Source organism: Bombus huntii, chromosome 16 (genome assembly GCF_024542735.1).
Source record: "Bombus huntii isolate Logan2020A chromosome 16, iyBomHunt1.1, whole genome shotgun sequence".
NCBI classification, from domain to species: domain Eukaryota; kingdom Metazoa; phylum Arthropoda; class Insecta; order Hymenoptera; family Apidae; genus Bombus; species Bombus huntii.
Window position 1 is genome coordinate 4,308,497 of NC_066253.1, and position 25,653 is coordinate 4,334,149.

At 43.2% G+C, this 25,653-nt stretch overlaps 1 protein-coding gene and 1 long non-coding RNA gene across 5 annotated transcripts in view; one reads left to right on the forward strand and one right to left on the reverse strand.

The window, feature by feature from the left end:
- The window catches only part of LOC126874599 (uncharacterized), a 32,219-nt gene extending 19,234 nt beyond the window's left edge, over positions 1 to 12,985 (forward strand). Inside the window, exons 8-10 of the long non-coding RNA XR_007692898.1 lie at positions 8,346 to 8,643; positions 12,533 to 12,596; positions 12,696 to 12,985. This is a non-coding gene — a long non-coding RNA (uncharacterized LOC126874599). The remainder of the gene's footprint in view (positions 1 to 8,345; positions 8,644 to 12,532; positions 12,597 to 12,695) is intronic.
- Positions 1 to 25,653, reverse strand: part of LOC126874593 (alpha-mannosidase 2) — a 152,218-nt gene that overhangs the window by 15,434 nt on the left and 111,131 nt on the right. For all 4 annotated transcript variants that reach the window (XM_050636820.1, XM_050636823.1, XM_050636821.1 and 1 more), the window contains 3 exons: positions 11,672 to 11,764; positions 5,094 to 5,266; positions 2,302 to 2,435 (listed from right to left, as the gene is read on the reverse strand). In XM_050636820.1, coding sequence (XP_050492777.1) covers positions 2,302 to 2,435; positions 5,094 to 5,266; positions 11,672 to 11,764 — 400 coding nt within the window. The remainder of the gene's footprint in view (positions 1 to 2,301; positions 2,436 to 5,093; positions 5,267 to 11,671; positions 11,765 to 25,653) is intronic.

The following is a 25,653-nucleotide window of genomic DNA, read 5'->3' on the forward strand; positions in this document are numbered from 1 at the left end:
TCACGAACCCCCCATTATTCATTCAAACCAAATCCAACCTCTCCAAACTTCGATTCCACATAAAATCAATTAAGAAGAAGATCTTATCGCATAGAACAGCAATGAAAATGAAGGAATCAGGAGGCTCTACACCATAAAAAAATTACTCAGCTACACTGGACGAATTCTTTGCTTATCAAACCACACGTAACCTCTTCAAACTTCGATTTTCAACGAAATCGGCACAAAAAGGATCTCAGAAGCGAGTTATCGCTGGAATCATAAAAAATAAAAGAAAAAAAGATCAACGGTGAAGAGAATCCAAAGGAAAGAGGATCGCAGAGAGATGCTCCGCGTATTCTGGTGGACTTAAATTACATCCTTTATACAAGGGAGAAGCTTTCGTCGAGGATATTCACCCGACAAGCCCGAAGTGGGTGGATCTCAGCCACGTAATATCGCCGCTAGGACTTCCCTTCGATTGCGCTTCCCTGTATTTCCAACTGTGGATTCCTGTGTTCTCTAGCAGCCAGAGAAGAGCAGAAATTCCATGCTGCGCGATAGCACGCGGCCATGAACGCTTTTCTCCCGCGATATTTACACTGGATCCACCGAGAGATACCGAGGTTTCCAAAGATCTCTCGATCCTTTATCGCCTGGCCGATTCTGCCGGTTCTCGACGGCTCATCCCGCGAACAAATGGTTCGAGGACGTTTTCTGTTGGTAACTTCGACGTTGGCTGCGAGATGAAGTCAATTTGAGATCCGACGCTGTAATGTCTGTGAAGCTAATTCGGAGATACAGAAGGAAACAAAGTGAAATATGTAGCGTTGGTATCAGGTTGTCTGACTACCTCAGGGGAACGAGTAATTTCTTCCTCTACAAACACGATTTTTCCTGTCATCCTCGTTCCCTACTTGTAAAAGAAATGAGAGGAACTCTCGTTAACAGGAAATATGGTAATATAAAATGATGAAAAATAAATTGAATAAAATAAATAAATATCCAATAAATGAATGTAAAAGAAAAGTATGTGAATATATAAACGATAAAATCTATAAACTTATCTCGAAAGTCCTTCTTTACTTTCCCTTTTTTTCCAGAATATTACTTTTCGTGATTCTCTTATTATAGATTGACAACGAAGCCACACGATTTCCTTCATTCAAGGACATACTGGTTTGCATTCAGATTTGCAATTTACACGGCAACTTGTGTAGCCGGTCCACACGTTCCATTGAAATAATACCGAGCAGGCTATATTAACTTCCAATTATTAGGCTTCTGAATATGTATGCGGTCGGTTCGCGCTTAGAACGTTAAATATCCAGGCCAGCCGCGGTCAATATGCGTGCTCGCGGGCATTACACGCCGATATATCGGCAAATATTCTGTATGTGAATATGCAACGTCGAAAACGCAACACGTTACCAACAAATCCTCCTATATTGCTATCAGTCGGAACAGACCCGAAGGATTTCCAAACCGACCCAAATCGATCAAGCGCAGAGAATCCCTTGCTGTAGAGAACAGAAATTGCGGTTTAAATATCCCGACAAATTTGGTCCATTCGATTCTGACCAAAAAGTTCGAACTTTTTTCATCACCAATTTGGCCATTTTTGTCTGGATACTTCGAAACTAGTTTATATCGTAATTTTATTTTAATCTCAAAATAAAGAAGGATGCGAAGAACGAAGATTCCTTACATAGACCTTTTATCATAATGGAAATGGCTATTATCATAATGGAAATTTTGAGACGAATTTAATAATTCATCAAACTCCTTCGCCACTTGTCGCCCATGACAATATAAATCCAATTCTGACAGGAAGATTTCGTATACAATTTATTGGTCCTTGAAGAAGGATTCCAGGATCATCAGGAAGTTCCTGAGGATTCTCAAACGTCATAGCCTGGATCACGATCGCGCTTAATGACCACGAGACGACGATAACGCCGGGACGTATTTAAGGGAATGGTAATTATTATGGCGCGGCTAGTATCATGGAGGTCTCAACTGTAATGAGAGGAATTCTAGGGTACGATAAAATTCTGGCATTAAACCAGCCAGATTCCTTTTTCTTCTGCAATCAGAGGGCGTTAAGAACGCTGCAGGCAATTCCTGCGAAGACCCTCGTCATCTTCATCACCTCCGAGAAGTCGAGATTAAGTAAAAATTCCTTCGAATAAAGGAAACGTGGGTTATTGCGTTCCACGTTATACCCAATTTCCATTTCCTCTAATTTTATACCGTTTTATACCGGTCCTGAATATGCTGATCTATTCAGAAGCGATAAAAATTCAAGATGGCCGCACTCACCCTCGATCAGCTGATCCAACATGGCGTAGATGTGCGACGTTGCTTCGTCGGTCATCACCCAGCCCCCTGTGGTCATCTCTAGCCTGCCATCTTTCACTAACCTTTTCACGACCATCTTCTTGGTGGGGTGGGCACTGTAAACGAACAAGAAAGCCAAAGATTTTAGCTGAATATGTATTTCTAGCATCCTAACCTGAAAATTTCCAAACGTAGATCGATTACAATTTATGGACGATATTTATGTTGTTCGTGAGTCGAAATCGATGGTTCAACGTCGACTAACGTCAGAATTCATGATCGATCGGGAGAAGTATTGCCTACCGGGCTTAATACTCCCGTGAGAGCTCAGCTCCCTCGTTAGAACGTTTATGTCTGCCATAAAACCGCCACAAATCTCGCATTGCTTCTGCAAAATCTTCTGCAGCTTTTCTCTCGTTTTAGGTTAAGGTCATGAAGTCTACACGATGATCAGATCCAACTAAATTTCACGATCCACCCCATCCTCAACTTCGAAAATTTGCACGTCGAGAACATAGCTGCTTTCGCATTTCTGATGCAGTCAGCACTTTTGCGCTTTAGTACATTTCGAATCTGATAACGTATACGAATCTCTATGCATAGTTTCAAGTTTATCTAGATTTTACAATAGTTTGCGAGTGGTTATCAATCACTTTTCAGGTTATACTGCCAGACGTTAAATTAACTTCGAAGGAAGCGAATGTTTCTAGGGTTGTAGAACTGCAAAGACATTCCTGGAAGTATAATTCACTATCTAAGGAGGTTAAGCACGAATGCCTTACAACGTGCAGCTGATATACAGGTCAAGTAATTGTAAGTTACATCGCAGATAACGGGGGAGGGGTGTAACGTGTTACGCCGCAACTTGTAATTTCGCACGATACAATCCGTGATACAAATCATATTTATAGCCGGGGCGCATTCCAGTGGGTCTGGGATTTACGTGATCCCACGCAGGCCGCAATGGCCGCCTCCTTGCGGTTCACGTCGGTCCGTAAACCACCAACAAATTCCGTTCCACTGCCGTTTCCGCTCTTCGATAACCCAAATGCCGAGGAAGTCGTCAATTTGCACCAAGACGTCTTTAGGTTTTCCGGTTAACACTTCGTACACGGATTGATCCTCGGGGAAGCAGAGAATCTAGAAGTACCTTTAAAAGTATCACGGACCTTCGCTATGTAGAATACTACGAAGCTTTCAGTCAGAGAGACTCACTAGTGGAGAGAAACATGCATTTCAAGTTCAAATCCCATTGGTTGCATTTCCATCTTCTTGAGTACACTACGTACTTTCAACTTCCATTTTCACATACATTGATCAAATACTTTGACCACTTTTCAGTACTTTTCAGTGGTTGTAAAATTCTTTCACCTGTAGAGTGCACTAGGGATATAGTAAAATGGGAAGCAAGTGAAAATAATTTCTCGCCAGGTGAAAATCGATCCAAGTCCGTGGGAATTCGAAACCCGAGTCAGCCAGGAGACAGTCAAACACGCTCTGACCTATCCCAGCCAATTACCTTCGGTGTCTCGCCTTTTCCTCCCTTTTCTCCTACTACTCAGACTTACTAATTATACGAAATCTCCTCTTCAGAACTTCGCATTAAGCTCAAATTCACGCTGGCTCACGAGGAAACAAGAACTCCTCTGCTGCAACGACCCAACAATTCCTGCTACACAGTATAGTACAAAAGAGGCTCGTTCTCAGTCGTGGCGTTGCAGGTTGTTAAGGAAGGAGGTGGTTTTCGATCCGCCGGATATTACCTAAACCCGAAGCACCATGACGCTGCCGTTTCTCGTTCTAATGGGCCATTTTATGACAGCCTCGTTTCAGGAAGAAGCTCACGACACGCGAACACACGGTCGCCGAGCTAAGTCCACGGAAATCTATTCCCCTTTCCACGTGATCCTCTTACGGAACGATAGCCGGGGATCGGTATCGAGGCGATTTCCGTTTTCCTGGATCGCTATCCACACGATTTCCGTTTCCCTGAATCGGAAATGATCCCTTGTCCCAGCCGGTGCTGGACAGAATTCGATCCACCGTCAATTTCATAAAGAAGTTCTTCTATAGCAGTGGTAGGTGGGGATCTCATCTCATTGTCCTTTCGCGATTCCCTTTTATACTCGCGATACTTCCTCATCTTTATCCCTGGATTCTCTTTCGATCGTTAAAAAAAAAAAAAAAAAAAAGAGAAGCACAGGAAGATTCTAGCGGATATTCCATCCATCGTAAGGGGATGCTTTAACTGCTCTTTCAAGCTAGGCCATCTCAGCCGCCATCGACCGCCCTTAATGGCGCCCTTTACGACTGTCGTCTTCGCGAGCCACGTACAACGCCAACTCCTAACGTGGGCATAAAAAGCGATGTTACCGATGAGCATTGTGGCCGGGGCAATCGAACGACTAGAGACAAGAACGATACTGCAGAAAATAAGCCCGTTTCCATTGCATCTACTGACGACAATTTTGGTGCGTTTATACTGTTTCTGATGGATGGCATGTAGATTGTTATTGTGGAATATTTTTGTATACGCGTTTGTACTCGTATTATGGTAAATAAAATATGATAAATCCTGCTGAGTGGGACATGTGGCGAGAATTGCCGAAGATGTTGTTGAAAAATGACGACCGTCGTCGATCAGAGGAAAAGCTACCCTTCGTCTACAGCATCCCACTATACTCTCTTTTACCGCGTATGTGATTTTTACCATTTGTATTCATGTATTCTACTCTGTTCCAATCCCCTCTATCATGTGTTCCCATGTTACTCACCTTTCCCACCAAAGTGACAAAAAGGACACTTCGCTCCAGATGAAAGTCATGTTGGGCCACTGCTGAAGCTTCGACACCATGTTGTTCAAGATGCTCCTGGTGGAGCTGTGGAAGTACTGCTCGAACGTTTTCAACCATCCTGGATCTGTATGACTGTGGGGCACCAGGATCACCTGAAACGACAAAAAATACACTCTTACTATCTGTCCGTAAATCTTCATAGGTCAAAAAGAAGTTCCCACAGCGATTCTAACTTTCATTTGAACGCGAAACGTCAGAAGGTCTGCAATTTCATGGAGTTTGAATTCGTTTATCGGCTAACGCAGCTGAATCCTGGCTAACAGATCGTATTTACAGGCGAAGACCGAAACGATCAGTTTTTAGGTTATGTAACTGCAACAAGAGCCACGATATTAGCTTCTCCATTGTCGCAATTAAATGTATCGCTATATTTGCTGAAAATATTATATATTAAATATGCATATATACATATTCCGATCAAAATGAGTCGGACCGTTCTGATCCATGGCAGGACTTAACGAATTCCTAACTGAAATAGCCAGATAGTGGTTCTCAACCAGTCGTGATCGACGAGTTCGAAGCAGAAATTCGTTAATTAGGCCGTTCCAGGCTCGCCACGATAACGACATTATTTCGTAATTGATACACCGCTGGGTCGAGCCTGTAATGTAGCCGCACGCCAGCCAGCATCGCTCGTAAAACAATTTGCAGGACTCATTACGATTTACCATTGGCTCATTCAGCCGTAAGCCTGGCTGGCTTGATTGTTGTTCATTGTCTACCACGTGGAACGGGGAAATTTCGAGAAAAATTGCCTTTCCTCCGGTCTACGTACACAGATAATTCAATCTCCCTAGGGGAAGCTACATTCTAGGGGATTGCACGAGCGACACCTAGGTTAACCTAACTTTTTCGTAACTAATACGACGATTAACGCGGCGACTTTGTTGGTTGCAGCGTAGAGCATGCAGATTTCAGTGGAGATTCGAAATTGCATTTGAAATTCGTCGAAGTCAATTTGATTTTCGGCCGGGCCGAAAGTTCGCGTTAATGAAAATTCATACCGGTCGGCACCGACGCTTCAATTTTTCCCGTCATTCTCCTCTACCCATCGGCTTTCACAGCCTCTCTTTTATGAATATTTAACGCGCCGCTTGTTTGATCTTTCACACAGCGACCCGTTTCGCTCGGTCATGATGGGAAAAAGAAGATACTTCGCTCGGCTTCTGATTGAGAACCGCTGCCACAAAGGATTACAATAAACCGATATCCATTCGCTCATAATCAGCGTGGAAGCCGCGGCACGTTAAACTGTGCATAGGTCACTGACAAATCCCTGTTATGCGCCCCCGTTTATTACTCGACCGACCGGACCGACCCCCTCCCACCCCCTTCATTTCAGCTGGATCGATGATTTGAATCGGATTCTATGAGATTCACCAGATCCATTCATTTTATTTTATTTTATTTTATCCGTATCGAGAAGCTATCGAACGATCCTCTACTGTCAATAAGCAAGAAATAGGTGAGAATAGTGGAACTTCTCTAAATTGATATTCCAGTAGGTTCGTGCCAACTGTCGAATTGTCGTTCCCGAAGACGAGCGTTAATTACAGATCGATCATCCAGAGCGTTTAATAAGCCGGCTACTACCGGAAACCGCCACGGGAGATATCAAGGAAGGCTTATTCGTATGCATGAGACGATCGTGGCCCGGATCACTGCGCCCCTTTAATACACCCCTGCCCCTTCACTCTTCATTGATCTCCTCTTCTCAGCTAGTACGATCCGTTCGATCGTTCAGTTTCCCGATAACTTTGCCGGCTACTTCTTCGAATCGTCGTCCTCTAAATGGAATGGACAGTTTTAAATACGAAAGCTGTCAGCGGTTGACCTTCTCTCTACAGACAATTGCATGCACTTTGATTTATTTTTTTCAATCAGTACTCCAACGCTAACACGTTTTTTGTGCTTTACGCCGGTTCCATGGCACCTAATTTTTGTGCTCTTAGCGTCTCACCTTTCTTCCTTCTTTTTTTTTCTTCCTGTTACACTGCTATCCTGTATGCATAAGAAAGCACTGCTATTATGTGAATAAATAACGTTAATAAGCGAGCTGGCTGGCGGTAGTTCTCGCCGGAAAGGAAAAGAAGCAACGTGGAGAGAGTTAAAGGGTGGAAGAGGGTAAGTAGAGGACGACAAGCGACTCGTGACCGTTCCATTACATTTCCCCAGTCGCGATAGGCAACCACACCAACATTTTACCAGAGCAGACGTACTTTTTACGAGGACGTCTCTTACGACCTAAACGTATCTCGTATCTCGAATGCTGTTTACCTTCACCTATCATGTCTCTCTCCACTGCTACGTGTTTAGCGCTTTACGTCAATCATGTCGAACGATAGAATTCCTTAGATATTGGTGTTCTCGTGGGAAATACTCTAATCGTAATTTGATCCAAATTTAGCTTACGAAGCTTAATTTTTCTTGAGGAATTGGAAGATTAATTGGACACTGTGTACATAGGTTGTTATCATAAATTAGAGAATTGCAACTGCCGGAAACATGTCCCCGGAGTCACGCACTCTGACGACTTTATATCCAGGTTTCTACGCCACTCTCAAAGGAGAAGTCGCCGCCAAAAGTGCATCACGAGCTGTGCAGGTTAATTTCCGGCCTGGCAACTTGCAAACTTGGCGCAACTTCTTCCCTAGTCTAATGCGTCCCTTCGTGAGAACCAAAAGCCAGTTCGTTTTCAAGCGATCACCGTCTCCTTCCTGTCTTCGCGATTCCGGTGTGTACTTTAGTCAATCGATAGGAAAAGAAAGTTTAAGCAGAAGCTCATTAGCTGGGAAGAACGTTCTCATCCATCCGAACCTCGAGGATGCGGACAGCTGCTTAGGACAGATTCGCCTTCGATATTATTTCATCGGAATCATATCGTCAGGAGATTCGATGAAAACAGCTTAACAGCATTCAGCTATATTACTGAGAAATACCTGGTCCAATTTATCCACTGGCATCTTCAAGAAGAATAAACAATCTTTGTCCTGGCCTCAACATCCAATCCAATCTTTCTAACCTAACCCGAATCTAATCTCTCGAGAAGCATCAGAAGACTTGGAGTTGCGACTCAGTATAAATCGATCGCAGACCAAATGATACTATCAAACCCATTCCCCATCGATCCGCAAGCTTCCTAACCGAATAACAATCGACTGAATGTTTCAGAAGTACTCGGTCCAATCTGGCCACTGTTTCCCTTGTGGAGAATTATGGATGCTGGTAGCAGAGGGCCCAACAGCTCAGAAGAAAAACAGGATTAATAATTGTTGGATCGAAAGTACGGAGTTGGAATGACGGAACAAATATTTGGACGGAAGTGGTTCCCGGACGAAAGCGATTTCATCGAGTCCCAGGAGGCACGTACTTGCCGGGGGACTTCGGACGCGGCTTCCCCTCGGCCCTTTCATCGTGCCGGAGTTCGACAAGTTCGACAATACTGGCTCATCAGGCCATTGTCGGCCAGGTACAATGGTGGGCGGTGGCCTTTTCGAAAACGCGCACAACAATGCCGATCTAGTCGTGGAATGCATCCGACGCACCTTCCACTTCCCATTCTGCTTATCCTTCCTTCCGTTCTTCGTCTCTGCTCCGCGATTTCCACGCTTGTTTGCCGATTCCATCGTTCGAATTACTGCACCGCCATTTTAATACCCACCAGTGGCCATTTTGTCGTCATTTCAACTGCTTCTCGTTCAGCTGAATACACCGACTTAATATGGAAATTCTTCTCCGCTGTTTCAGCGTTCTTTTTTTTTAATCGATGTCCGAATCAGGAATTTTAGATAGAACAGGTTTTATATCGTAGGATTTTTCAGGAAGAAATTCTCGTGTTCAGATTTTTTTTTTCGGTGCAATTTTTTTGAAACTGAAAAGTTGCCTCGCGTAGCACGATATAAGAATACGTGTACGGATATGGTAAGATATGTTCGGTACTCGATGTCGTCCATTCACGGTACCGTAGCGTCATAAACAGGCCAATATTCTGCAATCTTGCCTAACAAGGTTATAGTGCTTTTCTTCCGGGCGTAGATAACCCACAAGGTAAAACTGAGAGGATAATATCGTGGAGAAAAATTCACCGCATAGACGACGAACACCACCGATCGACGTCTTCCATCTGTCGACCTCTTTGATTTGCGATTCCGTACCAGGAGATCGCGGAACTGTGAGCCTGATTGAATTTTCTCCAACCAAATCCAGTTTCGTGCTAGTTGAAACGTTTTTTCTTTTTCTTCTTTTTTTTTTATTCAGAGGCTACCACTCGATTCCATTCCCTTTTCTCCTATTCGACGTCTACAGGTAGTTTCAAAAATCGTGTCCCTGTGACTGCATGATTCGATTGATTCTCTGTGACCGCACGACTTGACTACGACTCTCTGTGACTGCACGACTTGGCTATGACTCTCTATGACTGCACGACTTGACTATTACATTCTGTAACTTCATTTGTGAACAAATGATACGTTAGCGTAGAGTTTTTATCGAAAATCCGAAACGAAAGCTCCAGATTGTAAATTCGGAAGCGCACGAGAGCGCCTAACTTGAATATTCCATAGAAACGATGGATCTTGTTTGCCGCGATGAAAAAATCGCAGGATTTTTGCTCTTTTTCAGCGAACATTGAAATTCATCATGGCACGGGGATATGTTTCATCCTAACGAGCAGACGTGACGGCGTATCGGCGGTGCATCGAACCGATCGAGCAGCAACTTCGTACGGGGAGGTTCACCTTTCACTTCCGGTCGCGCCTGGCAACGGCAGCCTGGCATTCACGTTCGCGAGCTAATTAAGCCGATGCATCCGAGGCATTTCGCAGATTCGTTAACGAAGTTGCTCGCCGCGCGGATCCGCCTTGAGGCTCCGTTGCTGAGCACGTACGATCCCTGTGCTGAGCTTGGCCCAGGCCTGCGTTGTAAACGCACCTTTCCATCCGCCGCGTTGCTTTCCTACCGCTTCATTACACAGATCAGATTATCGTCGCATCGTGTTCATTCTTCTCCGCTGCGTTCAACCCTTCCAACCCTCTAATCTGTGTTTCGCCTCTGGCTGATCGGATACGCATTCTGTGATTTCGCCATAGCAAACTGACTCTTCTTCAAGATCCACGATCGTCCGAATTTACGCGAAACGAGTTACTCGTGTCGGAGTAGAGGAGCTGAAAACGACGTCATAAATTTTCTTTCTTACTTTTCTTTCGTTACGATCCTACGACTTACCGCGAATTGACGATCGTTGACATTTAGGTGAATAAATTTTGCGCGGTTATTCCACGTTAGAAAAACAGCAATCGAACAGAGAAGAAAGCTTCTTGCAGATTACAAGCGTCCGGCCAAATCCGCTTCGTGCATTCACCGCGGTATTCAACAAGCTTGACGATCCACAGTTTTCAGCGAACATCGCGAAAGGCGCAACTTATCGACCGAGCCGGGGATTCATTATCGAGCACTCGAGCCGCTCCGGTGAAAAAACCAGGGAGTTTTATCCGGTCGAATAAATAAACGAGCTATGAGGCTAAATATTGAAAATTCTCGGACGAGCAAGCGCCTGGAGTTTTCTCTCCCGACCACGTGAGTTTTAATGAAACATTCCCATTAGCGTCAAGGGCCAAGGGAACCGCTGGTCAAGGGAATCGCTGCACAAAGGTTTGCTGGAAAACCGCGACATGGGCAGAGCTGCACACACCTAAAGCACATCCACGCTTCTCCTATATATTACACTGGTACAATTGCAGGATTTTTAACGGTAGAAAAATTCGCGTGATCCTTCGAAAGGCTGTTTTTTTCACGCTTTTTGACAGTCACGAAAAGTGTCTTCCATCTGGGATCCCTGAACGAGGGTTGACACATTTATAAAATCGTAGAGGCAGTCATTTCGACTGCTGTGGTATTTCCAGCGTTAGCATCTAGCGATCCAGCGTTCGATCCTGAATTTTCCTGATAACTGATATCGTCGTATCGAATGATACGCGGTAAAAATTTGAAGAACGCGTGGCAAGTTGTAGAAAACGAGGAAACCGGTTAATTGGGGTTCGATAAACGGATTACAGGACTCCTGTACACTTTGACAAGTACCGGTCATTTTCACTGCTATTGGCACAAGTAGCCTTAACACAACATTATTTTCAGTTTGAATACATAAAAAACAAAATAAAATTCGTTATATTATTCTTTTAGTTATCGTTGCAAAAGTCGTTATATCATCGCGGAAGAAGATACAACATGAAATAGGAATTTTAAAATAAAATTGTAAAACCAGTCAATTTGACTAGTGTGGTAGTTGCAGTGTTAAACGCTGCTTTCTCACGCTTCCTGGTGTTCTTTTCTCCCTTTTCCTTTCCTCCGTCGCTCATTAAGAATTCGTGTTTCCATGCTCGTTGATATTCTCAGTCGCAGAAAATGCAGAATCTCCGCGCGTAAAATAGAATCGGGCGGTGACGATAGCGCGCGCGCAAACGGTTGACAAGCGATAACGTTAACGATGGCATAATTACCTTCAACGGCGGCCTCGTCGGATCTTTCCTGAGCACCACGTAACGAGTCTCGAAGCTGTCGTCCCAGTATTCCCGGCTGCGCATCCACGACGGCTGTAACAGAAACACAGAGACAAATCAGTTACGTACATGGAACTATCGTGTTGTTCGATAAGCAGACGAGGAACCGCGATAATATGCAAATTTGCCAACCACCTCGTCGAACCGCCAATGAAAATCGGCCGGACGCTCGATTTTTATGCTGCTGTCACGCGTTACCTGGCGCTTTTTAATTAATAATTAATCATCGGCTGGCCGATAAGCAGGCACGAGGGAGTAACATTCGGCTGAACGACTTTCCACCACGATACTACCGACTAGCATCGATTTCAACGAGTCATGGAATTTACGACGAACGATAAGAAAGTGCGAGCTCCGGTTATTAACGACTCTGAACCACGTGGTTAATGACAGAACGGTTACTGCCACTCGTCTACTAATTCACTGCTTGCTGCAATGGGTTCCTTAACAATCACACACACACACACACACATACACACATAACACATATATAGCGGTACTCGACACAAACCTTCCAATGGTTTCTGTCCCGTGGCTCGCTACACAAAGATTCTATGCGTCGGACAAGATGATTGTCAGATGTCGAAATATTTTCATAGCACATTTGAACTAGCCTAAATCTAGCTAAAGTCCTTCAAACGAACGAACATCTTTCAGTCTTACCATTCCTTAAGGGGGTATTCCAGTTTTCTTTTTCAAACGGCCGCCATTTCACGAAAAAATCTTTTTTTGACTTTTTTAAGGTTCATGCTATAGCGGCATCTATGTTAATTAAGAATCCGTTCGGTTTTTTTGTTTCAGATGACCGGAGGGGTTGAACCTCCCGTTCTTTTTTGGACCTCCCACTTTGCCAGCTCATAACTTTGTGAGTTTCTTCGGGTAATTTTTTATGTAATCTTAAAATATCAACAAACAAATGATAAGAAAACGGATAGTAACAATATTTTTTGTTTCGTTTGTACAGAGCTTCAAAAACCGCCCGAAATTCGTGCCTCCAGACTGGAATACCCCCTTAACGAATCCGATGGTCTGGTACAGTTCTCCTTCGCAGCATCATCGTGACAGAAAGAGAGTACCTCGACGTATCTTGAACAGTCAGCATCTTAACTTCTACCGCGCTCTCTGCTCAATCGCTACCTTAACTTATCGTCTATCGGTCGAGTTGTAACCACCAAGTGCGAATCGTCAATTGTGATCGCGAGCTCTATGTAAAGTGTCGAAAGCGAGAAGTATTAATAAATATACTGTTCAAACGTCTCCGAGTGTTTCTTTAGCACCTACCACGTCCTATACACCTCACATACACGCACACACTGAAAGGTATACTATTACGGTGTAGGGAAGCTAACAAGTTGTAAGTCATCCGTTGTGATGGCGAGTAACGCGGCGAGATTGTAGAATGGTTTTTTGTTGCTGGAAAAAACTAATTTTCGAACTCTGACAGACTTTCCTGACGAAATTTGTGTAGTTTCTGATTTTTAGAAAAAGAACGATATCGAATGGAAAGACGGAAACTTGATAGAAGCGATGTTGCGGTTGGACAGGGCAGAAGATCCGGACATATAAAGGGGAATATTTGTCGAGAATCGATGATCATTTTGGTTCACGCGGTTGTTGGCTGTGTGCTGTTCGCGCGTTAAATTAAACGACGGCTTTATCGTCGTAATTGCCTCGACGTGATACCTTGGTCGATAACGAAAACGCGACCAGGTACGAGCGAAGAAGGCTTCACGCCTACAGCGCCTTTGAAATTCTCTCGCTGTCGTGTTCCGGGCAACGTTAACGCCTCGCTTTCAGTGATCACTCGTTGAAAAGTCAGATCAAGTGAAATTGAGAATCACATTTTTCAAAATTGATTAAAGTACTGACGCTTCCCGAAAAGATGAACGCGAAGCTTCTACGCGTCGAATTTTCGTTCGTCGAACCTGTTTTCTTCAAAAATTTTGACGAACCTCCGAAGATGTTGGCCTGGTTCCTCTAAGGTTCGAGTTACCGAGGCTCCGCTGTAATTGATCTAGGAAACACAGGTTAAAGACTGACTTAAGCGTGAAGCTTCTGAGCAGGCGTTGAGTGGATAAAAGCTGGTGAGAAACCGAAGCCCAACGGCTTCGGAAAATATTGGCCAAGTGGCCATTGGCTGGAAGTTGACTTATCCGACTACTCGAGGGCTTCGGCCAGGTGTCGAGCGGATAAAAGCCTTGGAAGGCAAGCGTGGCTGATTACTGCGAAAAACCGTCGGCCAAGTGCTCATTGACTACTAAACTGATTTAGAGGAAGAAGAAGCCCGATGCTACTTGCTACCGTTCGAATAAATTGGCCAAGTGGTTATCGAGGCTCGAGCACCTCAAACTGTTCTAAAAAATCTTAGCCGAGTGGCTATTGATCTGCCAAAGTCTGGTCGTCGATTAATTGCCACAGGACCCTTCAGACAATTACTCATTAAGGTGTTACCATAATATATACTCCATTTCCAACCTAATTTGCAATAAAAAATATTTTAAGAATCCTGCATTTTAAATATCGAGCACCTCAAACTTCTGAAAAATCTTAGCCGAGTGGCTATTGATCTCTCAAGGTCTGATCGTCGATTAATTGCCACAGGACCCTTCAGACGATTACTCATTAGGATATTACCAAAATATCCCCATTTCCAACCTGATTTGCAATAAAAAGTATTTAAAAAGTTCTACATTTTAAATTCATCGAACCCTTGTGGTCTAATTTTTCTCTAGCGGAAAGCTACTCGAATACTGCGAATGACCGAGTATTCCATCCTGAAAATCCTATTGAAGATTGTTTATACGTTTTTTAATAAATTAAACCAGATGGATGATCTGGATTCGCTGTTATTACACCAGAGCTCTAAAAGCTCGGATTCTAGACGTGAAAAAGAACTGATTCCCTTCCGGTCGATCTGGAATCCTCGAGAACAGTCGAAAGCAATTCGATCACCATTAGTTGGAGGAGGCACAAGGACGCTTTGGTATCCTTCGGCAAAGAGGGATGATCGTGGAACGGTAAATGGGTTGACGAAAGGGAAAGGATCGGTCCTAGTCCAGCGAGATCGCATGTTCGCTGAGACGATGTGTGGGGTTCGAGTAGAAGAGCAACTGGAATAAAAACAATTAGGGGGAGGAAAAAGAAGCAGGACGAGTGGCGAGATGGAAGTGGCGCACACGAACTTTCCCAACGATTTATGGTCTTTGAAGCCACTCAGAGAATACGATTCAGGTTTTCGTATTAGGACACTTTGCTACCGATATTTTTGCCTCTTCTTGTCTTCGTATTACGGGACAATGATATTATCGTATTAGACCACGAACGAGCAAGTTTCCAAGATAAAATCTACTTGCATGTAAAAACGTGTGAACTGTTGGAACATTTCTGAGAAATCGCAGTAGCGAGATTTGAGTATACGGCGAGCTGAGATTGCTGCTGACAAAAGTACGTTTCAGATGATAAATATTTTATAATTAGAGGAGCTGCGGCGTACTTGGAATACCAAATACCAATACCAAAGCATATAGTTTGTTTGAGAGGAAGAAGAAATTGCAGCAGAGAACGAGAGGAAGGAATAAAACTGCGTAATATCATAGGCAGACTAATAAACTTTTATACTTTAGAATCTCAGCAATGGCGGAAAGCGCAAGGTATCTGTAACTTTGGTGTAATTAAAAAATGGAAATAAAGCAAGGATTGCGTTACGGAGCAGCGATATTCCGATTTATCTTCGCTGTATGAAATTAAAGAGCGAGTAGATGGTAAAACGATTTTCTCTTGTGAACCGATGGGACAAAAGTCGCAGCACGAGCACAGTCTATGATTCTTAAAATTAACTCGCAGCAGTCGCAGCAGCTTCCGCGTCATAATCGACGCGTTTGCAATGTACCAAACATCTGGCACGGATGAAACACTGCACCTCTTTTGCCTTCGGCGTAATTCACATTCAGAACAGCACCCATCTCTCAGCAGGTTTTTCCTTGATATTCCGAATTAGCAAGGTGGCGTTAAAACCTAAAGCACCGTGTCGCAATTCGTATTCACCGAGTGTTCGCAAATTGGCACGAAACCATAGAATGAACGCGCAAACGAGTAGATCAAGCAGTTTACTGCGAAGCTTGAACACATTTTAGCCACGATCGAATATTTGCTGAGACACTTTTGCGAATTGACGTTTCTTGCTCACTGGGAAATATCGAAATTGCGATGCGTTATATGAAGAATGTGAAAGAACAGAACAAAGACGTAACATAAGAAACCGGCAACGACGACGAAAACGATCCAATGCTCGACCAAAACGGACCTAATTCTTGAATCAGTACACGATAATTCCTGTGTTTTGTTCCTTGGCGCGTCGCGATACGTTTGGCGCGTTAAAGCAACTGGCGTTGTAAGAACTCGCAATCTTAGACGGCAGTCCACTGTAATAATAGTTAACGTTCTTAACCTGCATCGTCGCAGAAGAATCCGCGAGGAAAGAAATCTGTGTTACTCGACCAAGGCCATCGCTCGTAAGTGTGGCAAGTGTGGCTGCGTGTCAGCAAAAGGCTGAACCCTAATGAAGTACGAGTTTTAGAGTAACGGCAGCTTGACCTTGAGCCTCGGCAACGCTAGAAATAATCCGTAGCGGCGCGTATACGTCATGGAAGACCCTAAATCTCACTTTTGTTCGGAGTTCCGAGCGGCGAGACTCCGCCAGGGTGGCTTTCAACAATCCCTGGCTGCAGATTTCATATTTTCGACTATGTTACCGTAGGAAATTGAATTCCCAGGCAACCAATCCGACGAGAAGGAGAGAGAGAGAGAGAGAGGGAGGGTGGGAGAAAGAGATGGTCCTCGAGGCGGAAAGGCCGGCTCGATTATCCGTTGATCATCCGAGCTTCCCTGTAACAGAGTTAATCCCGGGGACGTTAATTAAACAGCGAAAAGCTCGGCTCCCGTCCCATCTAATCCATCGAGGCGGTCTTTTAACGGCGGATTATTCGTCGGCAGGCTCTTTCTTTTCGTCCCCCCGATCGATCTTACGCCTCGCCTTCACGCGCCTTTAACGAAATTAGAGCCGAGACTAGCAGACAGCCTCCTATTTTCTGCGGCTATCTATCTTTTCGTTTATCCGTCTGCCGGGATTCTGAACTTTGGTATCGCTCGAATGGTTCATTTTTAGGGGTCTGCAGACCTTCCTTTCCACGGACGTGTCATTTAGAGGAATTCGAGCGATGAAACGGCTTCTCTCGTGGCATCTGTATTTTCCATTTGACACGACAGTGACGCAGGATATCGATAAGAAACGCAGATGTCTCGTTCATTACATTTGTATAGGTTAGGTTTGTATCGGTCAGATTGGTTCGCGTTAGATTTGACGTTAGGTTGGACTCGCGACAGAAATAACAGAAATACAGCTATCCTCTCGTGTAATATGACAGACATAGGTTCCGGAAGAATGTTACGTGAAAAATGGAGACACGTGATTAACCAGTTAGGTGTTTTACGACGAGTATACTCGTCACGAAGAAGTGGCAATATTCTGTGTTACGACGAGTATACTCGTCACGAAAATATGGCAATATTATGTTACGACGAGTATACTCGTCATGCGTAAAACGTAGTTACAATTTGCTGTTTAAACTGCAATTTAGTAATTGCAGTAAGTTGCAGTAATAAAATTGAAAAATGAAACGGTCATCTCGTCACGAGTTAATCCTACGTTATAACAGCCACAGATAATCTGTGTTTGACGAATATACTCGTCATCGGTTACGTTTTATCGAACAGCTAACTGGTTAACACGATACAATTATATCTTCTGTAATTGGAAGAAACTTTTCTCCCAGTTATTCGCCAAAGATTTTCTATGATATTCAAACGTGGGGAACAACCTGGCCGGATCAAAAATATCGATATCTTTAAGATGTAGCCACCGCTTCGCGCGTTTCGACGCTCGAACCGCAGCGTTGTCCTGTCGATAAAGCAGATCATCATCTTCAATTTCTTCCGCTAATGGTATCAATACCATTTCCACCTACACGTCCATTTTTCAATCTTCTCATCAAAATACCACCGTACACGAACTCGTCATTGGAACAGACCAATTATTAGATTTCACCAAAAATTACAGCGGTTTTACGGAAATTGTCGAGCACTGTAAGAACGCGGTGCGCCGCGAATCTTAATTAAAACGCAGATCTTAATTACAACAGAAGCGCTAATTATTTCTGCAAACAGTACTCGGTCTAACGAACAGCTACGAAAATTCCTACCGTCAAAATTCCCACGACCGACAATCTTTCCAAATCTGCTATGTATATCCGGCTGAAACAAGTTGGTCCACTGATTGTTAGATTATTCAAGACTATGCAAACGGCAATACCAGCGCTCTGCGCTGAGCAGAGACAGTTTCTTTTAATTAAATTCCGGCTCATTCGCATGATACGTCGAAACAAGCTGGCCGGACGGTCAGCCGTGTTTTTAATTAAAGGATCGCAGTTGCATTTTTTTTAAATTGCCAAAGAGTGAGTGGGTGGAGGGGGGCGGGAGGAATATTTCCCGCTGGTCGTTTGGCGGTCAGCCAAAGGAAAAGCGGGGGAAATTCAATTCACCGTAGCTCGTGGGACAGGAATACGCGCGATAATTATTTGCGCTCGCTCCTGCAAATATTAATTTCAAGAAACCCTTTCCTCCCTCTTGCTCCACCTCCATACGCGAATGGAAGAGGAATTTTTTCCGCCAGGCGAAGGGGAGTAAAAAAAATATTCGCGCGCCATTCTCCCTGTCTCTGTTTCTCGCGTCGTTGCATTAAATTTCGCGTTGCCGGCCGGCTAGCTTGCAAATTACACTTGTATTTCATTCTTTTCTGGTTAGTTTTTAAATCGACCCTCTCGTTTCGCTCTCTCGAACCGGCTGGCCCCGATACCAATATTACCGTAATCGAAAAATACTACCGACGACATCTTCGCTGAAACTACTGGCCTCACGCGCTCGTGTTTTCTCTATTTTTTTTTTCTTTTTTTTTTTTTTTTTTTTTTTGTTTCGTATAGGTACGCGGATGCGCGCGCCTCAAGTCGATGAATCGGTACACGCAGTGTACGATAAATCGTTGCATCGGACGTGTCAGAATTATATCGGCGAATGAAACTTTTCGTGAGAAGCACGCGAAACTTTTCTAATTTTAATTTCCTGTGTCGCGTGTCTACGAACGATAGGAATATAATTGTTGAATTTCCACTCGTTATGAATATTCTGGTGAATTTTTCGAATATTAGTTCGGAAGGTAACAGAGGGTAGTAGAAAAATTGTTGAAATTATAAATTTAGTATTCGGGGCATGTTACGTTAACGTTGAAACGGTTGTAGGGTTTTATTCTCCGGGAAATTTGAAGCTGGTGATTTCTCTTTAGAAGATGAACCAAGTTGAAAAGGTCGGCAATTACTGGCGACGATAATATTTTAAGCGATATTACGGAAAATAATACACGACAAACAGCGGGAGGAATTGCGTTTGAAATGGAAAGCAGTCGTTCTACGATTATTCGTGAGTTAGTTGGCGCAGGAAAACCAAAGGAAATGGGAAATTTCGTGGTAGAAGTAGGTGGAAAAACGAGAAATAATTTACATCTGTTCAAAGATTCATTTGATACTGGATTATTACACCGAAATATCGTATTCCTCGTTTATTACTTTACCACATATTTTTATTTACATGTTCTCCATGCAGAGGATAATTACAGCGCACGTAGTATTAACAAAATTACGTTCTACAAACATTTAAGCTCTGCTTTTACACATTTCAAGATTGCAATACCTGAAAGTTTCCAAATAAACGTTGTTAAGTTTCGCAGTGGCTAACCAAATATAGTACAAGGCGAGTAGTTAGATAATTGAAATTTCCAGTTTTACTCTTCAACGAAACTTAAAGAAGACGAGAAGTAGAAGCATTTTCCTCCTAAAACCTTCAAACTCCAAAGATTGCTGGGCCCAGTATAATTGGCTCGTTGTTAAATTTGTTTAAATTTAAACGAGGAAAGTTCTACGTAATTTTGACGAAAGATCACGCACTTAAAATTCTTCAAGTTGACTGAATGATAGAAGAACGAGTGGATTAATTTGTAATAGAAAAATATATCGAAACAAGTAACGGTATAAGTTCAGGTATAGCGTGTACTGATCCAGATCCTCGCTCTTCCAATGTTACAATACAACAGAAGAAGCTATGACAGTGAGCAGCTTCATATATTTATAACAAAGGACATTAGCAAAAAGTTAACCCTGTAGCTGTAGCTGAAGGTTACAAGAAACAGCAATAGAAATCTACTTATAGCTTCTTTCTTTCCGGACCTTGTAACCCAAAAAGTAATTTATATTCAAAGGCACGATAATATGGACCTCTGTTTATTTAGAATATTTGTTTGTTTCACTAAATTCTATTCTCTTCGTAACAGAGGTGTGCAGGTCACACCTCTGGATATACAAAAGTAAAGACGTAGAGTTTTTCTTCAAGTAATTACTTCGACAAGAACGCTCGATAAAATTGTAATTTCGTTCTGCTACGCTGCATCGCACTGCGCTTGCATCTTGGAATTATTTCGATAAAGACGAACCGACAGAAATTCCTGCAAATTTCTAGATGTACAGTAGCATCTCTTGAAATGCTCGTCTTTTTGTTTCCCGTAATTGACCGGTCATTTCCACTATTATTAGGACTCTCCCTTAACTAGTTAACTGCGTTCGACGTATATACACGTCATTTGGATTTATCTCGACGCGGTTGACGTATATACTCGTCGTGTGAAATAAAAATTACCATTTACTATAAGAAGTAAAGTACTATAAGAAGTCATTTAGTGGCATGTTTCCTTTACACTTTCACTGGATCTATCGTGTATTTTATAGAAAAAAGTTTGATTATTTGATTATCCTCTTTGCCGCGTATATCGGTCATTCCCCGAATTTCTTTGCCTTTTATATCAGCTTACGCGACTTTATAGCAGCTACACCGTCAAAAGCAAATCGAAAGAATGGAATTTGTAAGGACTCACGTTACAAAGTGCCACTTTGTGTGGTACGTTGTCTTGAAAACCAGCACACGGAGATCAACCGAATTTCTGACATTTCTTTTAGTATTTTCTCGCAATGTTCAAGTTATTAATAATAAACACCATTTTCAACGACGAATCGTCAATTTTTCATCGAATAAAAATGCAATACCTGCTTCTAGTTTTCCTTTACTTTTTTCGTCAGATTTATAATAGTAGTATTTACTATGTTTCGACGCGTATACTCGTCACTTGATTTTACCTGCGCAGCTCGTAAGGGATTTTTAAAACTAAATTCCAAAATTAACAAATTAAGACTAACCAGGTGGAAGCGTCGCTAATGAGCCAGCGATGTCGATGCGACACAAAGGCGAAATAAAAGAAGCAGAAATATAACAAGAATTTTCCAGGTTGTTGTACAGAGATCTATCGATCTCTGTACAAATCTGTAGCCTTTCAACTTTTATCCTAGAATCGCGACTCTTCCACGTTTCCCTTGACAAATTTCCAAGATTCCGGTCCTCTACGCGATCGTTCGTCGCCGAGCAGACGCGATTTTCGATCGAATCGAACAGAGACGATAACGTAACGCATAATTTTTCAATGGCACTGCGTTACAGTAGATTAGGAGACTGATGTCTCTCAACAGACTCGGATACGTCAAACGTAGGAACATCATCATCCTACGAAGTAGAACGTGCTCATCTGTTCCAAGCAGCTGGCTCAATCGTGTAGATGATCCATCGCGCTCGGCTGCAGGGTAATCTTGGCACGAGAGTGACTGCAAATCATCGACTATTCCGCGTCAATCACGCGTCAAGAACAAAGGAATGCTTAGCGCAGTGCATGCAACCATTTGCCTCGTGCTCCTACACGTTCCCCTTGCTTTTACGTGTTTCCTTTGTGCGAACGCGCTATTACTATTAACCAAAGCACATTGGCAGCGAAATAAATCCTATAGATCGTATCAATCAATCCTGACCAAGGGGTCCTGATAAATTTCAACCCTATTTGTTCCTTTTATCGGTAGAATCATCTTTATGGCGCTCTGAATAGCTTTTTTATCCTTGGAATTTCCTCTTTTCTTTCGCTTTTTCTTTTTTTCTTTTTTAGCAGCCTTATGTTGTTTATTTATCAGCGGAATTCTTCTTTCAGGGGGATTCAACTTCTATTATCTTTGGATTTATTCTTTTATTAATGGAAGACCAAATTTGTTCTCCTTTGGTGAGCACGTGTCGCCTATTTAGCACCAAAGTTCCCTTCTATTGGGTTGGCAACTAAGTGATTGCGGATGTTGTCAATACCAGTTAATGAGAAAATCCGCAATCACTTAGTTGCCGACCCAATAGAGGAGAACCGATGTGCTAAATACGGTGTCTGTAGCGGAATTTCGATTTTCAGAATTATTGGATTGGCAACTAAGTGATCGCGGATTTTGTCGATATCAGCTAATGACAAAATCCGCAATCACTTAGTTGCCAACGTGATGATTCTAAAAATCGGAATTCCGCTACAGACACGATACAACGCAGCGCGAATTACGACTCGTTACTTCGCGTCGATTAATTACATGGAAAATTCAGGATTCGTGAGGGATTCGGCTGGAACCGGCCGGATTATGGGTAATCGGGTATCGGCAGCCGCGTAATGCTCGCTGATGGGCCCCGGTGTGAATTACTTTATCCGAAAATACGTAGGAAATTGCGGCCACGCATTATCGCGCGATGCGTCATCGCGAGCGCAACCGGCCGCGATCAGACATCGACCTGGGCAAAATGAAATTTACGACGCGGCATCGCGTATAATACGTGCGTCCCAGGCACCGAAGGCTGGTCGTTCGCGGACCTCGAAACAGAGGGACGAGAGGGATAAATCGCGTTTGCGCCCGGCGTCCGCCGCCGCCGCCGCCGCCGCCGCCGTACCGTCGCCGCCGTAATTACTCGTCCCGTGGCGCCTGGAAATTTACCGGAAGGATCGACTGCGCTTCCACCGATCCTTATCACCGGCAAACGTAGTTTTTCAACCGCTCGTGCAGCCAATCCTTGGGAAATTGCGAAAGAGATGGGGCGGTTCTAACGCATTTCGTTCGAGTCTCAAGTTTCCCCATATTTGTAAAAATACAGCGCTGTGAATAATTATGATAATAATTATGATACGATTGAACACACACTTTCAGGATTGTCTTTTCGATATTTCCAGTGAGAAACCACTGATCAGGTTTGGATGAGTCAGGTGAAATTGCCTTTGTGAAACGCACGGTGCACGCCACAAAATAGGACTCCATGTTACACGCTGAATTATCGTCTTTCGTAACCGAGACAGCAGACGAAAAGAATTTTCCAAGAGGGCAATGCTCTGTCATTTGTACAGCCGCCACTGCTTAAACGGTTTCAAGATTTCCGAATGGAATTATTAGCGTGATCGACCTGAAAACGATCCACACACTACGGCAAATTGTTGCAGGACGAGTTTACCGTCAGCAAAAGCGACACGTAAAAAACAAATAGGAAATACGAAATGAACTTAAAAACGGAATTAAACGGATGATACGATATGATTATGAAGCGAAATACTTCGAATAAACTGGTGGATAGTATACTTAAGAGATTAATAAAAGTAATCTTTGAGATAATAGAAAAACCACTATTGGGGAATATTTGACGGTTTTAAGAAAGTGCAGGAATTCTGTAATATTTCGATGAAAAATCGTAGGAAAAATCGAGCACTTGGCGATATTTTATCGGAACGCCAAGCAAAAGCAGAAATCCCATGATATTTCGGCGAAATTTTAGGAATAGAACGCAAGTCTCGAATATTTCCACAAAATCTACAAATAAAGAGTTTTACGATATCTCGTCGGAGTCGTCTCGGGCTAAATTCCTCGTTCTGTGAAAATTTCGTCATAATTTCGCGGAAAATGCAGGATTTCAGCTAGTTCGACCGGTGTCGTAGGAAGATCGTTCTGCAGCCTCGCGACAGCCGGTAAATTGTACAAGGTCGTAAGGAATCGATGCTGCGTTTGGACATTAACGGTCGTGGGAGGAAATGTGTCGTTTCCTGGCCGGACCGATGCCGCAATGGAGAGGAAACGTCCGATAACCGACGACACGGTATTCGCCTACGCTCGACAAACTTGCAAGCATCTGGAACGTTCGAAAGCCAGGCAAGACAGTGGCGGCTGGAGATTCGGTCAAGGTTTGCGGGTCAAGTAGCGGCTCTGAACAGCTTGCACGCGTTCCCTTTTCCTACTGCCAACGTCGAGACTGCTAGCAACCATAACCCAGCCAGCTGTCGAATCGATAGCATAATCGAAGCCGTACCGATTTCAGCTTTCCCTTGGCATATTCGACCCAGAAACCTAAAAAATTGTTAACAGAAACCCTGTGTGATAATTGTTGAGGTTGAGCTTGACCGATCGAAGAACCAGTGAATGAATTTGTAATAGAAAGGTATACTGAACTAATTAAAGGTATAAGTATAAGTTTTCTTTTCTTCAAAGAACAGAAAAATATGTTCGCGTGTTTGATTTTCACAGCGAGCTTCTCTCAAAGTATTTATCAAGCGAAATTTATCAAGAAAACGTGGATATAGGCGCACGTAGCTCGCAAGTCGAGTGTCTTTATCGAGGACGAAGGAAAATACGGCAAGACGATGGCGATAGTTGGACGATATTGTCGTAAAACGCGTTATCGTTTTTTACTACTCACCTGCTTGCAAAGTCAATTTTTATTACACAATCTTGGAACAGTGTTTTATGTCTTCTTATTTACAACAATGGAAAAACTGGCGTGCTCTGGATGTTAATCAATTTTCAGGTGACAATATCTATCACTTGGAATGGAAGTGAAGATTGAAGCCAAGAATGAAGATTGAAGCGTACATAGAAACGAAAATGGATGCTGGCAAAAATACAACTCGATATTGATCGATTTTTAACCGAAGAATACCACGAAAAGCGACAAATTAACGTGACAATTTACAACGAAGTCGAAACTACAAATTCTCCATGCTAATTCATTTTCCATCTTTCGCATCGTGTGGCAAAAAGTAAGCTACGACGAGTATACTCGTCAAACAAGAAGTATATGTACCTGTTATAATATAAAATTAAATCGTAATGAAACGATTGTTTTATTTCTTCGTTTTATTAGCCACAGTGCTGGTCGTAACGCGAAATATCGTCATTTCTTTATGACGAGTATACTCGTCAAAAACGTCAAACTGGTCGACCAACCTTCGATTCACCTATACTGCGTAAGCTTTAAAATGAAATTACAAGAACGTAGGTCGCGAGAGGAAAGAGCAATTTTCCAATCGACGATAAAGAAAGCTATTATCTTCACTTACAACAATTTTCTCGCGTGAACCAACTTTCACCTTATCATCACCGTAGCCAGCGTTCAAAGTGCAGAATTCCCGTTCGAAGCGTAACGTTTCTTTTTCCTTTATTTTCCTGTCCTCTTTTTCCTTTTTTTCTTTTTTTTTTTTTCATTCGACTATGCAAATATGCGATGCACACAGCGAGGACAGGGAATAGGATCCTGATCAGGGAGACTGGCTTTCATCGTAAGCGGAACGTGTTCGACGACAGCGGAGGGACCACACGACGACGATGTCGAAGCGAAAGAAGACGAACGAGATGGGAAAAGGGGTGTGGGCCTTTTCCTTCCGTTGAATTCTAAGGTATCGACTTTTCAATTGGGTCACGTACACTGTACCCAATGCGCCTGTACGTGTGCACTGTGCACAGATGTTAGGAGGCGGCAGCAGCGCTCTACGTTGGCAATACAGCCCTAATGGAAATCGAAAATACGGATCGCGAGTGAAAATCACGGTTCCCAGAAGCCTGCGATTCGATTTCCAAAAAAAGAAGACTCTGCTCGGAACGAAACCG